The 19,719-nt window shown below is 40.6% G+C and overlaps 1 protein-coding gene across 3 annotated transcripts in view; it reads left to right on the top strand.

Moving 5' to 3' along the window:
• Eftud1 (elongation factor Tu GTP binding domain containing 1) overlaps window positions 1-19,719 on the top strand; it is a 131,481-nt gene that overhangs the window by 33,972 nt on the left and 77,790 nt on the right. For 2 of the 3 annotated variants that reach the window (XM_005381461.2, XM_005381460.2), the window contains exons 9-14: window positions 506-582; window positions 1,257-1,393; window positions 1,928-2,050; window positions 4,220-4,319; window positions 17,771-17,919; window positions 18,166-18,332. In XM_005381461.2, the coding sequence (XP_005381518.1) occupies window positions 506-582; window positions 1,257-1,393; window positions 1,928-2,050; window positions 4,220-4,319; window positions 17,771-17,919; window positions 18,166-18,332 (753 nt within the window). The remainder of the gene's footprint in view (window positions 1-505; window positions 583-1,256; window positions 1,394-1,927; window positions 2,051-4,219; window positions 4,320-17,770; window positions 17,920-18,165; window positions 18,333-19,719) is intronic. The other variant, XM_013512538.1, reaches the window with a different exon arrangement.

Here is a 19,719-nt window from a genome sequence, read left to right as displayed (position 1 = left end):
GATTCAGCCACCTTGAAAAGCACCCCCCCCATGACTGCATGAGACTTCCCTATTATAGGGGGACATCTGGACACAAACCATAACACCTTGTAAACATTTTTTTCATATGTTTCAGAACAATTCATATGTTTCAGAACAATCCTCTAGTCTTAACTCAAGGCCCACAGGTGGAGGGACCCCCACACATGCAGGTGTCATGTAGCTCTTGCTTGGATGCTGCATGTTGCTTTGGTGGTATTGTTGGATGGGCCAGCCACAGAGCTAAGTCTGTCCAAAGGTCACACCGTGCTTACTGCCCTGGTCCCCAGTATTAGGGGAGGGGTAGTAATGGGGACGAGTGCCTGCTTAGGACATTCTTCCCACCATTGAAACATTCTTTGTCTTTACCGTCAAATAACTGTTTCTGAGTAGAATTGGGACATATGGGGAATGAAACAATTGAGAATGAATATGTGTATGTCTAGTTAATGTGCAAGAGCTTAAGACCGTATATTCTTTTGTACAGGGCAAAGGAAAGAAACCTTTATTTGTACAGTTGATCCTGGAAAATATATGGAGTTTATATGATGCTGTCTTGAAAAAGTAAGCCTGTTGTAAAATTGTTTATCTTTTGGCAACTTTGGGCTGTGTAATTTGCCTCGCTTTCTGGTTTGATGAGTCATACTTCAGAAAGCTGAGACAGATGGAGACTCTGGACAGAGCTAGTGTGTGTCAGGCATGGGAGTAATTTAAACCCAAGTGGAGGGTGGGAGAGGAGGGGCAGAACAGTTAAGATTTTATAGTGCTGAGGTGATGATATAAAAGGGGTGAAAAAAAACCTTGGCCCTTTGTTTTTGTGAACCCAGTTTTAAAAAACAGTCATTAAGGTAGCAGAGGTGCTTGAAATCTAAAATCATTAATGGGAAACTTGGGAAATAACTTCCTGGTATAAGTGGAAAAGAAAGCTGGCTTTTTTACTTTCTTAGTTACTCATAAGGTAGAATAATAACTTTTCAGCATTTTTTTGTAAAATACTTTACCAGTTGGCATCCCTTCAGGCAGTTGTGGAATAGTGCTCGAGGAGAAGTTTTGAAGGGTACATTGGAAGCACGGAGGCAGGGGAGTCCTCAGTGTGGCTGAATCCTGTCAGCCATCTTAGCTTTCCTGAAAGAATAATGTGTGTGGCGGGGGAGGGGAGGTCAAATATATTACCTTTCTTTTCCCTGTTACTCATGGTTATCTGTGTATGCCTCCCCAACCCCCATTCTTCACTGCAGGGACAAAGAGAAAATTGAGAAAATAGTGACTTCTTTAGGATTAAAGATTGGAGCCCGAGAGGCCCGGCATTCAGACCCTAAGGTTCAGATCAATGCCATTTGCAGCCAGTGGCTGCCCATCTCCCACGCTGTTCTTTGTATCCTTTTGCTGATGGATTGCAGTGAAGTGGTTCTCAGAATACAGGGAAACGCAGTGTTTAATTAGCAGCTAAATCATACTCTGGAAATAACACACTCCAATGCAAAGTAAGACTTCTCTGTTTATTTAGTATTCTACCATAAAACTGTATTTCATATTTTAAAAGTTAATACACTAGTACTGATTAATGTTAATACTAATGTTCCTTAAAAAGACATTTTTGTTTAGTAAACATAAAAATATTTCCACTAAGAAGTATATGTAAATAGACAATTTAGGTGCTTCTGTTAAATAACTGCTTTTCTTTCAAGGTCACCTGTAGCTGTTCGCTCTCACGAGTTCCATGGGGCACCGGGGAGGGGACCTATCATAAGAATCCTGTCTGGGAGCACCTTGAAATTGTGTGTACATTTTGAGGTGTGATTCGTAAAACCATGTTGCTTCACAGCCCGGGGAATTTTTATGTAGACCTCATGTGCAGTTAGTCTTTGCCCTCATGGAGGTTGCCAGCTCAGTCCTTAACATCAGGCAGCCATGGTGTGCCAGAAACTGCCCAGTCCCCTGGACATTGCATCTGAGAGGGTGGAGAAGCTGATGTGCACAGGATCACAAACATTCGACTCTCTTCCCCCGGAGACTCAAGCCCTGAAAGCAGGTGAGGCAGAGGTGACCATCTGGGCTCAGACCACTCGTTGATTCTTCACATCAAACTGTTCTAGACCAGATCGCTGAATGCCAGTCTAGAAAATGGCTGATTTTCCCTGTGTTCACCCCCACAAATGACCATTTCATTGATTTTGTCCCTCACTTCCAAGGTTTCACTTTCACTATAGCCATTCTGCTCAGCCAGTTGGGTAGGCACCAGCGACCCTGAGCTTCTTTCCTGCTGCCCAGATCCCATTTCTTAATAATGCTAGATTCCATCCTCCCAAAAGGCCAGGATGAGTTGTGGCATCACAGCCATGACTGTGGCCCTAGGAACTGAGGAAAAGTGGTTCCAGGGGCCGTACTGCTCCTGGGACCTCTGTGCACACTATCCCTGTGATGGGTTGCACCTGTCCCAGGGTCTGAGGGTGCTGTGTATGTTTACCTCTTCAGTTCTGTTCTTTCCTTTCTATTGACTTTGTAGCCCCTCCTCCCAGACAACTCCTCTGCTGCTTCGCATGGGGTCTCTGTTGAGTCTCACTTTGCTAGATGTCAGGGCTGCGTCTCATTCTCTTCTGACCAGATCCTTCACCAGCATTTGACACATTGGTGCCTGCCTCCTCCTTGGACTTCCTGGCTTCCAAATGCTTTTGCCTCCCTCCTGTCTCTCTTGATCTCTTTTCTGGTGCTTAATTGTGATCTCTTCTGGATTCTTTTCTGTCTGACTTCCTAAATTGGGGATGTCCTAAGCAGCGCTCCGTCTTTGGACCTCATCTTTTAACTGCAGTCATGCTCCTGTTGGTCTCATCAAATCAAAGGGCTTCAAGTGGCATGGATATGTTCATAGTTTCCCACATCTGTGCCTGCAGTCCACACCTTCTCAGCTCCACATTTAGGTGTTCAGCTGTCATACTTTCTTCTCTATGTGCCTGTCTGAGAAGCATCACAAACTGAACAAATTGCAAAGCTTTCTTTTTATTTTATCCCCATGCTTGCTCCTGCTCCTACTCCTGATTCCCATTTCAGGTAGAGGGGCCTCCATCCTTTCCTTTGCTGAGTCCCCAAACATCAGAGTCAAATATGGCTTGTACGTTAACCTCACATCCCCATGTCCAGGCTATCAGCAAATCCCACTTACTCTCCTGTTGAAATACTCTATACTCAAAATACAAGCACTTGCATCATTTCTCCTTCTGCCTCCCTAGGCTGAGCAGCCACATTGCTCACCTGGTTATCATAACAGTGTCTATCCAGTGTCCTTGCTTCTGCTCTGGATTCCCTGTAGGTAGTATCTTCTCTGCCTGCAGCCAGGGGTCCTGTGAACATGTGAGTCAGCACAAGTCCTCCATCACAGAGCCTACTGTAGGTTTTGCTGGCAAGACTTAGATGTATGTTAAATTCTTCCTACAGTTTTTTCTTTCTTTTTTTTGGCATGTTTGAGTCTTATGTACAGTCTATTTAGATATGGGGTGATTTTTTACAATTACTAACCAGTGGTTTTATGCCTCAGGCACAGTTTAAGAAAAATGTCCATATGTTGATAGGAAATTCTGTTAAAGTTTATATATTTAAAGAAAATTGCTGTTTGTATCTTTATAGTACTCAGGCTTAATTTCTTCCTTTTTTCCATGAGGTGCTATGAATTGAACACAGGGCTTTGTGCATGCCAGGCAAGAACTTCACTGCTAAGCTACACCTTCGACCCCTAAGTATTTATAAGAATTTTTGTTACTACTATATTAGAATATAATATTTTTGTCTATTTTTAAACTTAATTTTGTGAGGGATTGGAAAAGCTTTTGAGTGTTACTTATTTTAACAAATTACCTACTGACTGTTGACATTTGGTAACATCCTTTAATTCTGTCTCTTCTCTATTGGATATGAGTGCATAGCTGACCCCATTCCATAGCTTCAGCTCCACTGTGAGAGCCTCCTACCCGGCCGTCCTTCGCCCTTCCAGTTTGGCTTTTCTCTTGTCATTTTTGCCAACTTTTGCTCTTGCTCTACTGTTCTGTTATTCTTTCCAAGCAATCTTTCTAAATGGAATTTTGGCCATGGTTATGAAAAGTTATATATAGATGATTTCATGTTCTAAACATCTTGATTGCTTTCCAGAAATTTTTGATTTTTTAATAACTGGGAGAAAATGTGACATTTTTGCTTACTGTTTGTTTAGCTTTTATGAAATGTGGAAGTGAAGATACTGCTCCAGTTATTATCTTTGTTTCCAAAATGTTTGCAGTTGATGCTAAGGCCTTGCCTCAGAATAAGCCAAGGTAAGGAATGGGGAAACTGGGCTGGGCTAGGGAAATGGCCTGTGTTTGTTGGGGGAGTAGTGGGCATGTGGGTGGAAGGCACAGATACTGCCCCTCCTCACCTCAGCATTTGGCATCAGTCTAGTCCCTAGGGTAGCACGCAGGGTGTGCAGGTGTAAATCCTTTGTGATGCTCTGTGGGACAGCACTGTTGACATGAGCTGTGGGGTATGGACTTGAGCTGATACAGATCTAAAGGGTGTAGTAGTAGCATAACAACAGTTACCTTTATTGAGTATGTCAGGCAAGATACACTCAAAGCCTGCCTTGTCTCACCTAATTCTCTCTGCCTCAGTGGAGACTGAATGTGTGATTATCTCTGCTTCTGTCTGTATGGTGCATATGTTCAGGTGGATTATTTCTCCCATTCCTGAGTCTTGGAGAATCCGTCCATTTTGTGTCGTCTGTTTTTCCTATGTGACCCTTCCGTCCGTCTCCTGCCTCCCCTTGAGCTTAGGTCCTGATCCACTCTGGCGGGTGTTACAGCAAACTCTGAACTGCGTCCCCTGACTGGTGCTTAGTTCTGCCAATCCATTTGTCACCCTCCCTTTGGTGTGATCTTTGTAAGGCACAGCTGTGGAGATTTAGCTTTCCTGATTAAAAACCCTGAGTGATTCTTGTTACCTTGAGCAACTTTGCCTAAAATGTGAAGTGTGCCATTAGTGATGATTCTAGTGGTGCTCAGAGAAACAGTTTTAATTTAATTAGTTGTACTTACTTTCAATTATATTCATGTCTGCTGTTTCTTTATATCAAGTGATAGAACTTTTCTTCTTATACGGTGAGACTTTAAATTTTAATGCGGTAAAAATGTCTGTTTAAATAAAATTTAAGTAAATAGTATGCAGAGGTACCAGAAATTGTAAAAGTAATGTGTGAGAGTGATTAAAGTTTTGAGTTCTGCAGCCTATGAAATAAACTTGACCCATTCAAAACCTAACCTCAGACCATATTTCAGCTAGATTTTTATTTCTTTTTCTCTGCTCTCCTATATATTATTCCTTGAGTGAATTCTATGTCTTTCCTTATGCTGTAAGTCCATATCAAGAGGTCTCTGTTCTTCTGGTAGCATTGTGTTTATCCTTTAAGAGAAAGAGTACATATTCATTTCTAGCAGTACCCTCATGGTTTGGATATAGGAGGGAGGCTTCAGTATTTTTATCCTGAGGGTAAGTGAAGGAATAGATGAAAAAAATGAGTGAATGTCTGAATGGAAAACTGAACAGGTCAGTGAATGAGTTGCTGAATTAGTGACTGGAATGCATATTTGAGTGAATGACTATCTAACTGTATATCTTGGCTCTTCCCAGCTAATACTTCACTGCTGTATATTGCAAGAATTTTTTGATATCCTGAGAGATTAGATTTTTTTGGCCACTGGAACTGTTCCAGGGATTCTCGTAGAACTCTAGAGAATAATAGAGAATTGATAAACATATTCTTGAGATTTCAAATACGTGTATTTATATCATCCAAAATACTTTGTGCCATCCTTCATTTTCATGCTGAAGAATAACAGTAGTATCGCGCCTCTGCTATTAATTATATTTTCTATGAGTGTGTTTCTTAAAACTTTACCATGTTTTCAATAATTTAGTATATGTTTGGTGGTGAAATTCTACAAGGTGGTTTTATTGATTTTATTTTTGCATTCTACTTAACCAACATTGATTTTAAGAAGTGTTTTATATAATAGCACATTATTTTCAATTATGACTAGGTAGGAGTATCATCATTATCTTGCTATTGTCTACCTTCTGATATTTTTTCTTATGTTTTTCTACTTTTAAATTTGGGGGGATATACACTGAAAGTTGATGTGATAGCATTTTCTTTTTACTTTAGAAGATACACCAAGCCGGGGCAGCTAAGTGTTATTTCCTTTAGCATAGACTCAGTAGTGATATGTGCTGAGAAATATAAAGCAAAAAATGGGGCGATGGAGTACCCACAAAGCCTCAAAGGCTTGTTTTGCTTTAGTGAAAGGCTGTCCTTGCCTCGCTGCTCACCTCATCTGTGCCCGTTGTTGTGGCCGAAGCACCTCTGGGTGTGTGGGGCTGTCCTGTGCTTGCCGGATGCTCTCTGAGCCATGGCCACTGCTGTTCTAATATTTTAAAATTAGTTTTATTTGTACCTTTTAGATATATATAATAACATTCACCATATGGAATTATACCTATACATAATGTATCTTGATTCTTTTTTTCCCTTCCTCCCCTCCCTTCAACCCACTTTCCCCTCTTTATTTACAAAGCTTTGTTTCTCTTTTTCCTTCTATTCCCTTTTTTGTTTTCCCTTCCTTTCCCCTCCCCCTCCCTAGTTCCCCTTCACATTTGAACATTTTCTTCCTATTTCACAGTACCTGTTATACATTTTGGTCCTTATTTACACTTTTGGTTTCTCGCACCAGAGAAATAATGCAATATTTACACACATGTGTCTGTTTTATTTCATTTAAGAGTATGGTCTTAAGGTGTGTCCATTTACCTAGAAATGTATCAAGTTTATCCTTATGGCTGAGTAGTACTCCACTGTATAAAAAACCACATCTTCTTTATCCACTTATTGGTTCATGGGCATTGGGCTGTTTCTAACATTTAGCTATTACAAACTGTGCTAGTATAAACACAGGTGTGCTTATATTGTTGTGGTATGATGTTTTTAATTATTTTGGGAAGATACCAAAAAAGGAATAACTGGGCCAAATGGAACCTCTAGTACTAGTTTTTTTTTTTTTTTTTTTTTGCAGGGGGGATACGAGGAATTGAACTCAGGACCTCGTGCTTGCTGGGCAGTCACTATGCCACTGAGCTATATCCTTGACCCTAGTCTTAGTTTTTTGAGGAATCACCATACTGATTTCCACAGTGGTTGCACCAGTCTACACTACCACCAGCAATGAAGTGTTCCTTTTTCTCCACAGCCCCACCAGCAGTTGTTATTGGTTGATTTCTTGATAATTGCCATTCTTTCTAGAATGAGATGGGATTTTAGCATTGTTTTAATTTGCATCTCTTGACCAGTGATATTGAACATATTTTCATATATTTATTTGCCATTCCTACTTACTCATCTGAGAAGTGTCTATTCATTTCATTTGGCCATTTTTGGATTGGATCTTTAAATGGGGGGGTACTTTTTTTTTTTTAGTTCTTTATATAGTCAAGATATTAGTCCTTTGAGGAGTAGCTGGCGAAAATTTTTTCCCTCTGTGGGTTTTCTCTTCACTCTGTTGGTGACTTCTTTTGCCGTGCAAAAGGTCTTTAATGAATTGAGATCCCACTTGTTGATTTTTTATGATATTTGCTGTGTGATTGGGCTTTTGTTCATAAAGTGTTTGCTACACCTGTATCTTCAAAAGTTCTACCTATTTTACAGCAGGTTTAGTGTTTTTCTTTTTAATATTTACATCTTTGGTTCATTTCTATTTTAGTTTAGTGCACAGTGAAAGATAAGGATCTAGTTTTAATTTTGGCATGAAGAAAGCCAGTTTTTCCAGCACCATTTATTAAAGAGCTATTTTTTCCAGTGAAAGTTTTTGGCCCTTTTGTCAAAGATAAAATGGCCAAATGTGTTTGGAATTTTCTGCATCTTTTAATATATTCTATTGGGCCTGGTTTTTGCCTGTACCATGCTGGGGGTTTTTTGTTTGTTTATTTGTTTGTTTGTTTTGTCTTTTTGAGACAGGGTTACATTATATGGTTCAGACTGGCCTTGAACTTACTTTGTAGCCCAGAGTGGCCTCAGACTTGCAGTGATCCTCCTGCCTCAGCCTGCTGTGTGCTGGGATTACATCACCACACCTGGCTAATGTGCTGTTTTTAATCAGAGAAGCTTTGTAGTATAATGTTATGTAGGAGGTTGTGATACCCACTGCCTTGCCTTTGTTGCCCAGAATTGCTTTTCCTATTCTAGGTCTCTCCTGGTTCCAAATGAGTGTTAGGATTGATTTCTCTAAGTTCTATGAGGCATGCTAGTGGTATTTTGATTGGTATTGCATTAAATCTGTATAACTGTTTTGAGAGCGTGGCCATTTTCACTGTGTTGGTTCTTCCTACCCAAGAGCAAGGGACATCTTCCATTCTAATAGCCTCTTCAATTTCTTTTTTCAGAATACTGTAGTTTTCAATGTAGAGATCTTTTCCTTCCTTTGTGAGATTGATTCATAAGTATTTTGTTTCTTTTGGCCCTATTATGAAAGGTGTTGTTTCCTCAGTTTATCAATGAATTTGTTATTTGTGTACAGGAATGCTATTGATTTTTGAGTGCTGACTTTGTATATGTGACTGAATTTGTTAAATCTAGAAGTCTTTTGGTGGAGTTTCTATGTAGAGTACTATGTCATCTGCAAATAATGATAATTTAACTTCTTCCTTTCTTATCTTACTTTTATTTCTTTCTCTTGTCTAATTGCTCTGGCTAATGTTTCCAGAACTATACTGGGTAAGAGTGGTGATAGTGGACATCCTTGTCTAGATGGCTTTTATCAGCTAGAGATAAAGATCACCTATTCCAATTTACTGTAGGATTTTTATCATGAGTGGGTGTTGGACTTTGTCAAATGCTTTTTCTGTGTGTATTGAGATGATCATGTGTTTTGGGCTCTGTTGATATGGTGTATTAAACTTACTGATTTGAATCATCCCTGCATCCCTGGGATGAATCCTACTTGGTCATGGTATATAAACTTCTTCATGATTTGCTGCATTCTGTTTGCCAGTATCTTCCTGAGGATTTTTGCATCTATGTTCAGTAAAGAGACTGGCCTGTGTTCTCTTTCTTGGTTGGATTTCTCTCTGGTTTTGGTATCAAGGTAATATTTGCTTCCAGGGATGACTTTTGGAGTTTTGCTTTCCTTTCAACTTCATTAAAGACCTTGAGGAGTAATGGTGTTAGATATTCTCTAAATTTTTTATAGAATTCAGCAGTGAATCTGTCAAGACCAGGGCTTTTTTTGTTGATAGAGTTTTAATTAGATGTTCAGTTTCATTAACTGAATTCATTAACTGGTATTGTTTTATTTAGAATTTTTGTGTCTTCTTGATTCAACTTTGGTAATTCATATGTATCTAGGAATCTATACATTTCTTCTGTGTTTTTCATCTTACTAGATAAAGATTCTAAAAGTAGTTATTGAAGGTCTTAGATTTCTGCAAGCTCCATTGTGATTTCATGCTTTTCATTCCTAATTGCATGAATATGATAAGGGTTCCTTTTTTTTAACATGATTGGCTATGGCTTTGTGAATTTTATTTAATTTTTCAAAGAACCAACTCTTCAATTCATTGATTCTTTGTATTATTTTCTTAGTCTCCATTGCACTAATTTCTGCTCTGATCTTTATAATTTCCTCCCTTGTGTGATCTTTATGCTTGATGTCTTCTTTTTTTTATAAGCATGAGGTTCAGCATTAGGTTATTTATTTGAGCTTGCTCATTTTTTCTGATATGGGTATTCACCACTATAATTTTCCCTTGTAGGGCTGCTTTCATTGTGTCCCATATGTTCCTGTATGTTGTACTGACATTATTGTTTAATTGTAGAAGCTAATTTCTTCTTTAATTTCATCTGTGACCCAGTGGTTCAGGAGGGTATTATTTAATTTCTATGTGTTATGAAGTTTTTGTGGTTTCTTCTGCCAGTGTTTTCCAGTTTCATTGCACTATGGTCTGATAATAGGCATGGAATAATTTCAGTTCCTTTGCATTGACTGAAGCTTGTTCTATGAGCTAGTATGTGGTCTATTTTGGAGAAAGTCCTATGTGCAGCTGAGAAGAATGTGTATTCTAATATGAGGTGGAATGCTCTGTAGATCTCTGCTAAGTCCATTTGTTCAAAAATTTGGTTTAGTTCTGATATTTCTTTATTTTGTCTAGATGATCTGACTGTCTGTAACAGTGGGATATTGAGGTCCTCCATTACAGTTGGGTTAGTGTTTATTTGCTTTTTCATGTCCATTAATATTTGTTCTATATGATTGTGCTGGTATTTGTTGCATATACATTTATGATTGTTATCTCTTCTTCTTGGATTGTTCCCTTAACAAGAATGTAGTGACCTCCTTTGTCTCTCTTGATCAATCATGGCTTGAAATCCACTTTATTTGTAAGTAGAATAGCTGTCCCTGCTTTTTTCTGGGTTCCTATTGCATGTTGTATTGTTTTCCATCCTTTGACTTTTAGTCTATGAATTTCTTTTTGAGTTAAATGTTTTTTGTTTGCCGGATCTTTATTTTCATATTCTTGGATCTTGTTTCTTGATCCATTCTACCATTGTGTTTGTCTTGAGGTGAATTAAGATCACTTACATTGATGGTTATAACTGATATGTATTGACTTATCCTTTTCATGTTTTTTTGCTGTTGGTTCCCTTTCTTTCCCCTCTAATTACTTGCTTTGGCAAGTGGATTCATTCTTTCGGCATTCATGTAATTGTAGTCTTTGTTGTCTCTTTCTAGAATGTCCTTGAAAATATTTTTGAGTGTTGGTTTGGTGGTCATACATTTCTTCAGGTGTTCTTTGTCATGAAAGTATCATATTTCTCCATCAGTTTTGAAAGATAGTTTTACAGAATACCTCAATCTGGATTGGAGGTTGTTTTCTTTTAGGGTTTGAAATACTCTCCAGGATCTCCTTGAGTTTTAAGGGTTTGTGTTGAGAAGTCTGTTGTAATTCTGTTGGGCTTTCCTTTGTAGATGATCTTTTTCTTTTCTCTAACACCTTTTAATATTGTGTTCTTGCACTGAATTGTGGGAATCCTGACTGTTACATGCCTTGTGGTAGATTTTTTTGATCATGGCTAATTGGAGTTCTGTATGCCTCACATCGTATGTCAAATTGTTTTTCCATACTTGGGAAGTTTTCTAGCATTACTTCAGTTAGCAGGTTTTTTATGTCTTTAGTGCAGTCTACTTTTTCACTGACTGACCAGTGTTATTTTTCTTTGTATCATCTAGCAGCTCTTGGGTTGATTTTTTATGTTCCCTTGCTATCTTTAAGAAATCTTTCTTTTCTTGATTACTAACCACAATCCTGTCTCCTGCATCTGGTATTCTGTTCTTACATTGGTTCATTCTGCTGCATATACTTTCAGTAGAATTTTTAATCTCCTGGATATCTGATTGAATCTTTCATGGATTCCATTTCTTTAGTATGTTGGGCATTCATGGTTTCCATCATTTCCCTAAGGTTTTTTTTTTTTTTAATCTGTATATTCTCTAGATTCACTAATCATGCCCTTTATTATGGTCATCATCTTTGAAATTATCAGGGAAATTATTTCTTTTTTTTTTTTTTTTTTTTTTTTTTTTTTGTCTTTTTGAGATGAGGTCTTGCCACGCAGTTTAGGCTGGCCTTGAGCTTACTTTGTAGCCCAGGCTGGCCTTGAGCTCACAACAATCCTCCTGCCTCAGCCTCCTGAGTGCTGGGATTACAGGCATGCACCACCACGCCTGGCAGGGAAATTATTTCTGATTTGATTTTTTTCTAGGGCCTTATTCATTTGGTTTGTTACTTCTGTTACCACTTCAGAGAGCCCAGGTGTGTGGCGTTCAAATTGTTCCTCCTCATTGCCCCCTGGATTTGCCTTGCATATTGTTTAAGTGTCTTCTCATTTTGTATTTTTTGTTTGTTTGTGTTTTAGTTTAATTCCTGGGTTGATGCTTGTAGCTGTATTGCTAGTATTTAGTACTCTTAGGAAAATGACTACTTCTCAGAGATACCTTCCAGGTGTGTCTGGCTTTTGGATTTTGAATCTGTTACAAAATCCTGCCCCATCATTTCATTGGGGATGAGAAGTTGCTACCTACTTGACGTAGCCCCTGGTTGTTTGGCGCTAGCATGTAGTATTGTCTGTAATCCACAGTGAGTCTTAGTTTTGGCATACAAGGAAGAACAACTGATTAGAATAGTTATGTCACCTAAAGTAGTAAATCAGCAAAGTAGTAGTATATCAGCTATTAGTACAATCAGCTAAAGTAGTACAATCAGCAATAATAATAGCATCAAACACAGCACAGAATATTACAAACTGTGGTAACTATATATTACAAAATCTAAAATCCAAAAATTGAGTACAGTAAATATCCTCTCTCTTTTTTTGTTTTTTTGGTTTTTCTCCGGTACCAGGAACCGAACTCACGACCTTGCACTTGCCAGGCAGGCGCTTTGCCGCTGAGCTAAATCCCCAGCCCCCAGTATCCTCTCAATATGGTGATTTTTGCCCTCAGGGGACAAAATTTAAAAGGGTTTAGGTGAAAAAGTAGAGAAATAGAAGAAGATAAAGGGACTAGATGCAAGGATGGAGGATGAAGAAAGGTTATGCAAGCTTTGGGAACTGCTGAAGAAAATAAGAAGGATAGTGAAGGAAGAAACAGAAACAAGTACAGAACCAACCAAAACAAAAACTAGAAAGTGTTCTCTTATAAAAACAAGAACAAACAATCAAGAAAAAGGAAAAAGTGGAAAAAAAATTTAAATGAAACAATGGAGAAAGGAACAACTCACTCCTCCATCTTATAAGTAATAATGGTAAGAATAGTAATAATCAACTGCACTTTATTAAGCTGCTATAATATTCTTATCACACCATTGGTCATGCCAAAACAGTTCTTCAATGGAAAAAAAATGTAGTGTTATATAATGTTTCATTTTGACATGTAGAGAAATTAAGGAGCCTTAGAAAAAATAGGTAGTGTCATGATTTTGTCAAAAAAATGTAGTGTTATATAATGTTTCATTTTGACATGTGGAGAAATTAAGGAGCCTTAGAAAAAATAGGTAGTGTCACGGTTTTGTCAAAACAATTTTCCTTCCACGGCAAGTGGAAGGAAGCATGCAACAAGCAAGGACAGATTGTCACGGTTGGGGTTTTGCAAGGGGAACAATAATACAGGACACATATTTTATAAGATTATTTATAATAGTCACCCAAAGAATCATACACAAAAAAAACATCCTCCAGCAGAATAGCCCAGGAAAACCAGCAGCTCCCAAACAGCTTCTCAGCAGCTTCTACCAGCTCCCAACAGCCTTACTTCTTCCTTCCCAGTTCTGCCTGTTACGCTGCCAACAACAATCCTCAGGTGGGCCTCCCATATCCAGCACCACATTAATTCAGTTCAGCTAGGTGTTCCAAGTTGACCACCAGTTGTCAGTCTATCACAGGTAGTATGCTCCAGGTCACGATGAATGTTTAAATTAAGTAATCTTATTACAGTAAAAGACAAGGGCACAGTCTGTGACCTAAGGAGCTTGTACTAGGCCCCACCTCCTAAAGGTATGTTGTATCTCTCTGCAGCTCCATCATGAGGAGCAGACCTTATGGACCTTCAGGAGACACACAAATCACACTTAGACTGTACCACTTCTCTTTTTAATGTTATTAATTTTTTTAAACTGGTAAAACATTCTATGACTGCTACTGCAAATTACCATCCAATGGAAAGGCAGGCTCATGAAAACATTATGGTGTGCCCTCATCCACCCATAAGTCAGAATGACCAAGAAAGGTAAATGCTTTTAATTCATTTAAGACATTGAGGCAGCCACAACTATATTAACTAAAGATACCAAAGAAAGAGGACTTGCAGATCTGCTTCAGAAAGTACCAAGAATGGTGGATAGATGTGTTTAAAGTGAGAGGGTATTGTAGTTACTCTTCTTGTTGCTGAGACAAAATACCCAACACCCAGAGTTAAAAAAAGAAAGGTTTACTTGGCTCACAGTATCGAGGTTTCAGTTCATAGTTGGCTGACTCTAGGGCAAGGTGGCGTGGCAGAGGGGCATCACAGAGAAGACAGGCAGGAGGCAAGTGGAAGGAAGCATGCAACAAGCAAGGACAGATTGTTTTCTGTCCCTTTGTATTGTACCCACATTACCTACCACATTCCAGAAGGTAGCATGCACACTCAGGATGAGGCATTTTTAATCCTACCAGAACTCTGTCACACCAGTCAGTGGATTAATTTAGTACTCTCACATCCTTAATCCCAGCATTACATATCCTATATCCAGCCACCTCTGAAAAACCCCTCCTATAACCCCACAAGGCTTTGTGGGGACATCTAGACAGAAAGCATAATGGGAAATATTTTGAGGTGAGTTGATGACAATGTGTCTTTTCCTGTGATAAGAAAATTAATGTTCACTGTATTTATTGATCATGCTTTATATTTGAATCCAGGCCTATCGAGCTTTAAAGCCTAAGGTGTTTGGTGTCACTCCATGAAATCTGCCCTCAGTATCCTATATGGCTCTTCAGCGTCCACCCCTAAGTCCAGGCAGGCGACCATCTAACCTGTCTGCCCTTTTTAGGTAGAATCTAAGGCTTTGCTTTTGCTATTCTGAATTGCAATTTCATTTCAGAAATTTTTGTTGAAGTGAAGTGTTGAATTGTTACCTGGTGATAAGTAACGTTTTGTTCGGTGTTTTTCAGGTATCCCCTGTCCCCACAATCCCTGAGTATGTGTTGCTTTTGCCTCCTTCTTGCGAACAAATAACCATCACCATCTTCAAACAAATGGCACTTTTCTTACTGATCACCTGCTCTCCATAACCCATTGCCTGCTAGGGTAGTTATGCTTGACTGTACCCAAAATATCTTTCAGCCCCTTCTTGGACTTCTTCTGCCCCCTGGCCAGTATCATAGTGACCGTAGTGTGAGCATTGTGTGTGGAATCCTTACGGTAGATGGTTTTGTGTTCTTGCCTCTCTTCCTTTTGCTTCCCAACCTCATATTTGCATATCCAGTCAACATTCTGACTTACGGCCTCCTTCATCTCTAGTTTAGTAATTGTCTCTTCAGGAAGTAGCCTCCACAGCTGTTTCCTTACCAGTAGAGCCCCATTTTCTATTAAATAAATTCTTTGTTCTCAACAAATACTGGGCATATAGAGGGTACTTTATATAAATCTGTGCTGATCTCTCTCCTGTTTGCTTTGTCTCCCTCTGCAGCCACTGTAGTCCTCAGAGAAGTCCCTGGAACATACTGGGTGTTGGCTAGATAGGTGGGTAAACACAACAAGACAGTGTACACCTACCTATGCCTTTGCAGCCAGCTAATAACTGTAAATGGTGATTTACTCCTGTGCATGTGATAAACTTAGACGGGTGCGGATTTCATGTAGAAGATGAAAAATATGCTTCTTTTGTAACAAAAGCTAAAACGAAGTTACATTTACTTAGGATACTGATTTTATTATCATTAATTCCTTCTAAATGGAAGACATAGCTTGGTGATAATGAACATCGATCTGCATTAATAGCTGTGTGACTTTGAGTCAGTCACTTACATTTGTAAAATAGAGATGTACCATGTATTTCATTTACCTGTTGTAATAAATATGTGTTGCATTATGGATCAGCAAGGAGCCCATTAGAAGAGCCTTTTTCTCTTGAGATGAAGACATGTGCCTTACATAATACCTACTCCCCACTCTAATCGTAGTGACACTGTGTTTTGCATGTATATTTTAATTCATACTTTTCAGACCTGCTAATGAGTTTCTAACAAAAGTTTTCAAATGAAGAAAGTTTCCAGGGATTGTTGGAAGTGTTTATCCTGGGGACTAGGACAGGAAGAGCAGGTACCCATGCAGGTGATTCTGAGGGAAGGGAGGAAGTGGGTTTGTTAGCTACTGCGCCAGAGGACAGGACGGTGATCCAGAGGGAGCTGTGCATCTCCTGTGTTTGACATTTAGAGCTCTTATAAAGAGGATCTTGTCTCTTGCCATGGTATTTGGTTTCTCTGGTGCCAGTGGGCTTTTTGTTGTTTTATTTTGTTGTGGTACTGGGGACTGAACCCAAGGCCTTTGCACTAAGCTACATCCCTGTTTTTTCATTTTGAGGCAGTATCTTGCTAAGTTTCCCAGGCTTAGCTTGAACTTGTGATCCTCCTGCCGCAGCAACCCAGAGTGCTGGGTTGACAGGTGTGCATCACACCAGTGGTTCTGATACGTAAGGACAATGTCACCCCATCCCAGTCTCAAGGGTTAGTCTCCCCTGGGTCTGTGACCTGAGTAGATTTGGTCTTGGTGAGAGGGGAAGAGCCAACTCCTGGAATTCAGCCTCCCATTTAGAGGGCAGGTCATAGGAAGGCAGAACCAGGGCCACTCCTGGTGGCAGACTTTGGCTGGCTGACAAGCATCTGGAAAGGGTAGTAGTGGACAGTCAGTGACACAAGCATCACTTTCTATGTTAGCCCATATGAAGGAGTCTCAGAGCACTTGGCATCATGGAATCCAAGAGTTAGTGACTATTCCAAAGGTGGGTGGGCAATGCTCACACGAATGCCAACTGGAGTGACTTCCACTCCTCAGGGAAGGGGAAGTGTGCGGCAAAGTGGGGCCGTGACTCTGTGTCTTCAAGAGAGCAGAGTAAAACAGGACAGCATGTAGACGCAGAGCATGTAGACGCAGATTGAAGCATGTATGTAGACTGCACATGTAGTGCAGTTTCAGGGGCTGGAGCATGAGGTAGAACAAGGATGAGCCTGCGTGCCTGGATGCTCAGCCCCAGGATGCAGTGCTAGAGATGTTCAAATGCTACTGCCTGTAGCACAGGTATTGGGCTTACTTTTGTATTGGGGATGAGTGTGCAGGTGGATTCACATGGAAGGGTGCTGAATCTGGGAGGTTGGTCCACTTGCCTTGCTTCCACCTGCCAAATCCACACCCTCAAACAGAATGCTCATTCTTATTCAGTGCAGGGAGTCTCTTTTGTAAAGACCCTTTCAGTGTTGTATCTTTCCTGCATCCTGACAGGCATGAGGGTAACGCTTTAGGAAAAATCACTAATTATTAGCAGCCATCTTCCCAGACAATCTCCCAGCAGACACACATGTACGGCTACATATTGCCTTTTCTGATCTGATACCTCTTGGAACTAACACAGTGGCTAATAATTTTAATTGGACCTTTTAGTCCCGCTGAATTGCCAGCACTTAGCCCAACCTTGACCCCTTCCTCATGAATTCCAGTTCTCCATGCAGACATGATTTTGTACTTGCAAAGACAACCTTGATTTCTTCTTGAAGTGTACTGCATTTTTCTGGCTGGTATGCTCTGCGCCCTCATCTGTTACTCATGTCTTTCCTTCTAGTCCTTGCCTCTCCCAGAGGGAAAGTGGGTCTCTGAGAAAGGTTTCATGTTGTTGTGCTTGGCTCCACTTGGCCACATGGCCTCTTGCAACTGGTCCTTAAGCTCCAGATAGCTGGGGCACAGCACTGTCAGAGGCAGCCTGATGGGTCTCCTCTGTTGCTGCAGCAGGGGAGGACTCAGAGAAGCCCCTGCCCCTGAGGGAGTTGAGACTAATCCTCGTGCTATGCAGCCATTTCAGTGCTTGCTGTTTCTGTCCTTGTATGAACCAAGTGATGTTCAATGCTGTCAGATGGTAACATATTTGTGACACCCTCTAGGCCTCTCACTCAGGATGAGATTGCTCAGAGACGAGAGCGTGCGCGACAGAGGCACGCGGAGAAGCTGGCAGCAGCACATGGGCAGGGCCCTGTGGAGTCCATCCACTGTGGGGGCATCCTTGAAACAAGTCCACAAGGAGAACCAAGAGGTATCGTCTCCCTGAGTAGGCTTGACTGTCCAGTGCTGGATGTTTTTTGCTTAAATTGGGACACTCACCCTTTTGCTCTTAAGCTTTTCGCTTTAATTGTAGTTTTTGTCAATATTCTTTTCATTCTTGGTGTTTATCTCCTGAAACTGTATCTTACATAAAATATTCCTTTTCCCCCCTATGTTTCCAGGCAGTTCTGGGTCAGTGAGCAGTCTTGGCCCTTAACTGTCCTTTTGTTTCTGGCAGGTGGTGAACAGCAGGTGGAGAGTATGGCCCCTAACCCTGCACCCCAAGAGGAAGACAGCCAAGAGTCCTTCATTGCGTTTGCTCGTGTGTTCAGTGGCGTAGCTCGAAGAGGAAGGAAAATTTTTGTTTTGGGGCCCAAGTACAGTCCTGTTGAATTCTTGCAACGGGTAAGAATGGAAAGTAAAACATTAGTATATTGCTTCAAGGGTCTTGTATCTTCACATTGGGTAGTGGGTGATGATCTTATGGTGAGTGGTACAAAGGCATACTTGAGCAAATCCTTATGTCTCCGTTAGTGGTGCTTTGGTAACATTTGGGTATATGTTTCACTTAGTAGCATTTAGGAAACCACACTGGGATTAGAACCAATTTTTCTGGCCTTATTTCTTGGTAAGCCTTTCCTTTGCAAGGCAAGAGTCACTTTGTGGATGGAGGAAAGAACCTGGTAAGACTGATTTTGTGCTGGAGCTGTGGCAGGGGCAGAGCCTCAAGACAGAAAGAAATGCAAACTCTGGGTGGCTTAGGCCAAAGGTGTGAGAAGCCAGCAGGTGACAGGCAGGCCCCAGAACTCTTTGTCAGGAGAGCCCATGAGCAGGTGGATGGCTGGCATCTACAACTGACTGAGCCAGAGGGCAGCAGGGAGCTCACAGGTTGGAGCTGTCTTGTAACAGTTTTGGATATAAGCAAGATACATACATTGTAATTAAACAATGACTGTCACAGAATGATGCCAATGCTAGCAGTCCACGGAGCCGTTCTGGATCAGCAGATAGCAGCTTGTCTGTGGGTCACATGAAACATCAGGGGCAGAAAGTACTCGCTTCTCCCTGCACATGTGTAGAAGGGAAGCTACAGGGCAGCTGTGAGGAGGGGAGGACACTGTGGGGAAAGTCCTTGCCACAGACACTTACCCTGTCAGTTTCCTAAGTTGTCTTTGGAGAGTGTGGCGCTGTGTGGTGGTTAAGCAGTCCTTGCTAGCCTGTGTGTAGGACTTGGTGTGTGCAGGTTACACTTGATGGGAGGCTGCAAGTGCCTTAATGACATGTATAGAACACCAGTTGTGGTTATTCTGACATCTTGGCCTGGACATAATTGACGGTTTGTTGTTTATCAGTAGCAGTCAAGTGTCTGCCTGCCTCCCTGTATCCCTCCCATCCTCCCACCTTTTCTTTCTTCCTCCCTCCCTCCCTTCATTTTCTGTCCATCTGTCTGTCCCTCTTTCTTTATTCCCTGTCTGAACTGTCTGACGGCTAAGCAGTTATTTAGTGAAGCACAAATGGAGGGGCTGTACAGCGTCCATGAGCTCTCCAGTTGACCTCCTTTGCATTATTGCTCTCACGGGGCTGCAGGTCAGAATCAACTGCTTATGGTTAAGATAATTGAAGCAAGAGTAACATAGTGCATTGACAGCACAAATAACCTCTTACTTTGTAGTTAGAGCCCCGTGAAACCTAATTCCATCTAGTTTTTTAAATTATGTGAGATGTTTCAGACTGTCTCCAGAAGTAAGTCCTACCTAGAACTTTCTGCTTATCTTTTTTATTACTTTTCATA

This window comes from Chinchilla lanigera, unplaced genomic scaffold (genome assembly GCF_000276665.1).
Source record: "Chinchilla lanigera isolate Chin_1 unplaced genomic scaffold, ChiLan1.0 scaffold00015, whole genome shotgun sequence".
NCBI lineage: Eukaryota > Metazoa > Chordata > Mammalia > Rodentia > Chinchillidae > Chinchilla > Chinchilla lanigera.
This window is presented reverse-complemented; position numbering and strand designations above follow the sequence as displayed.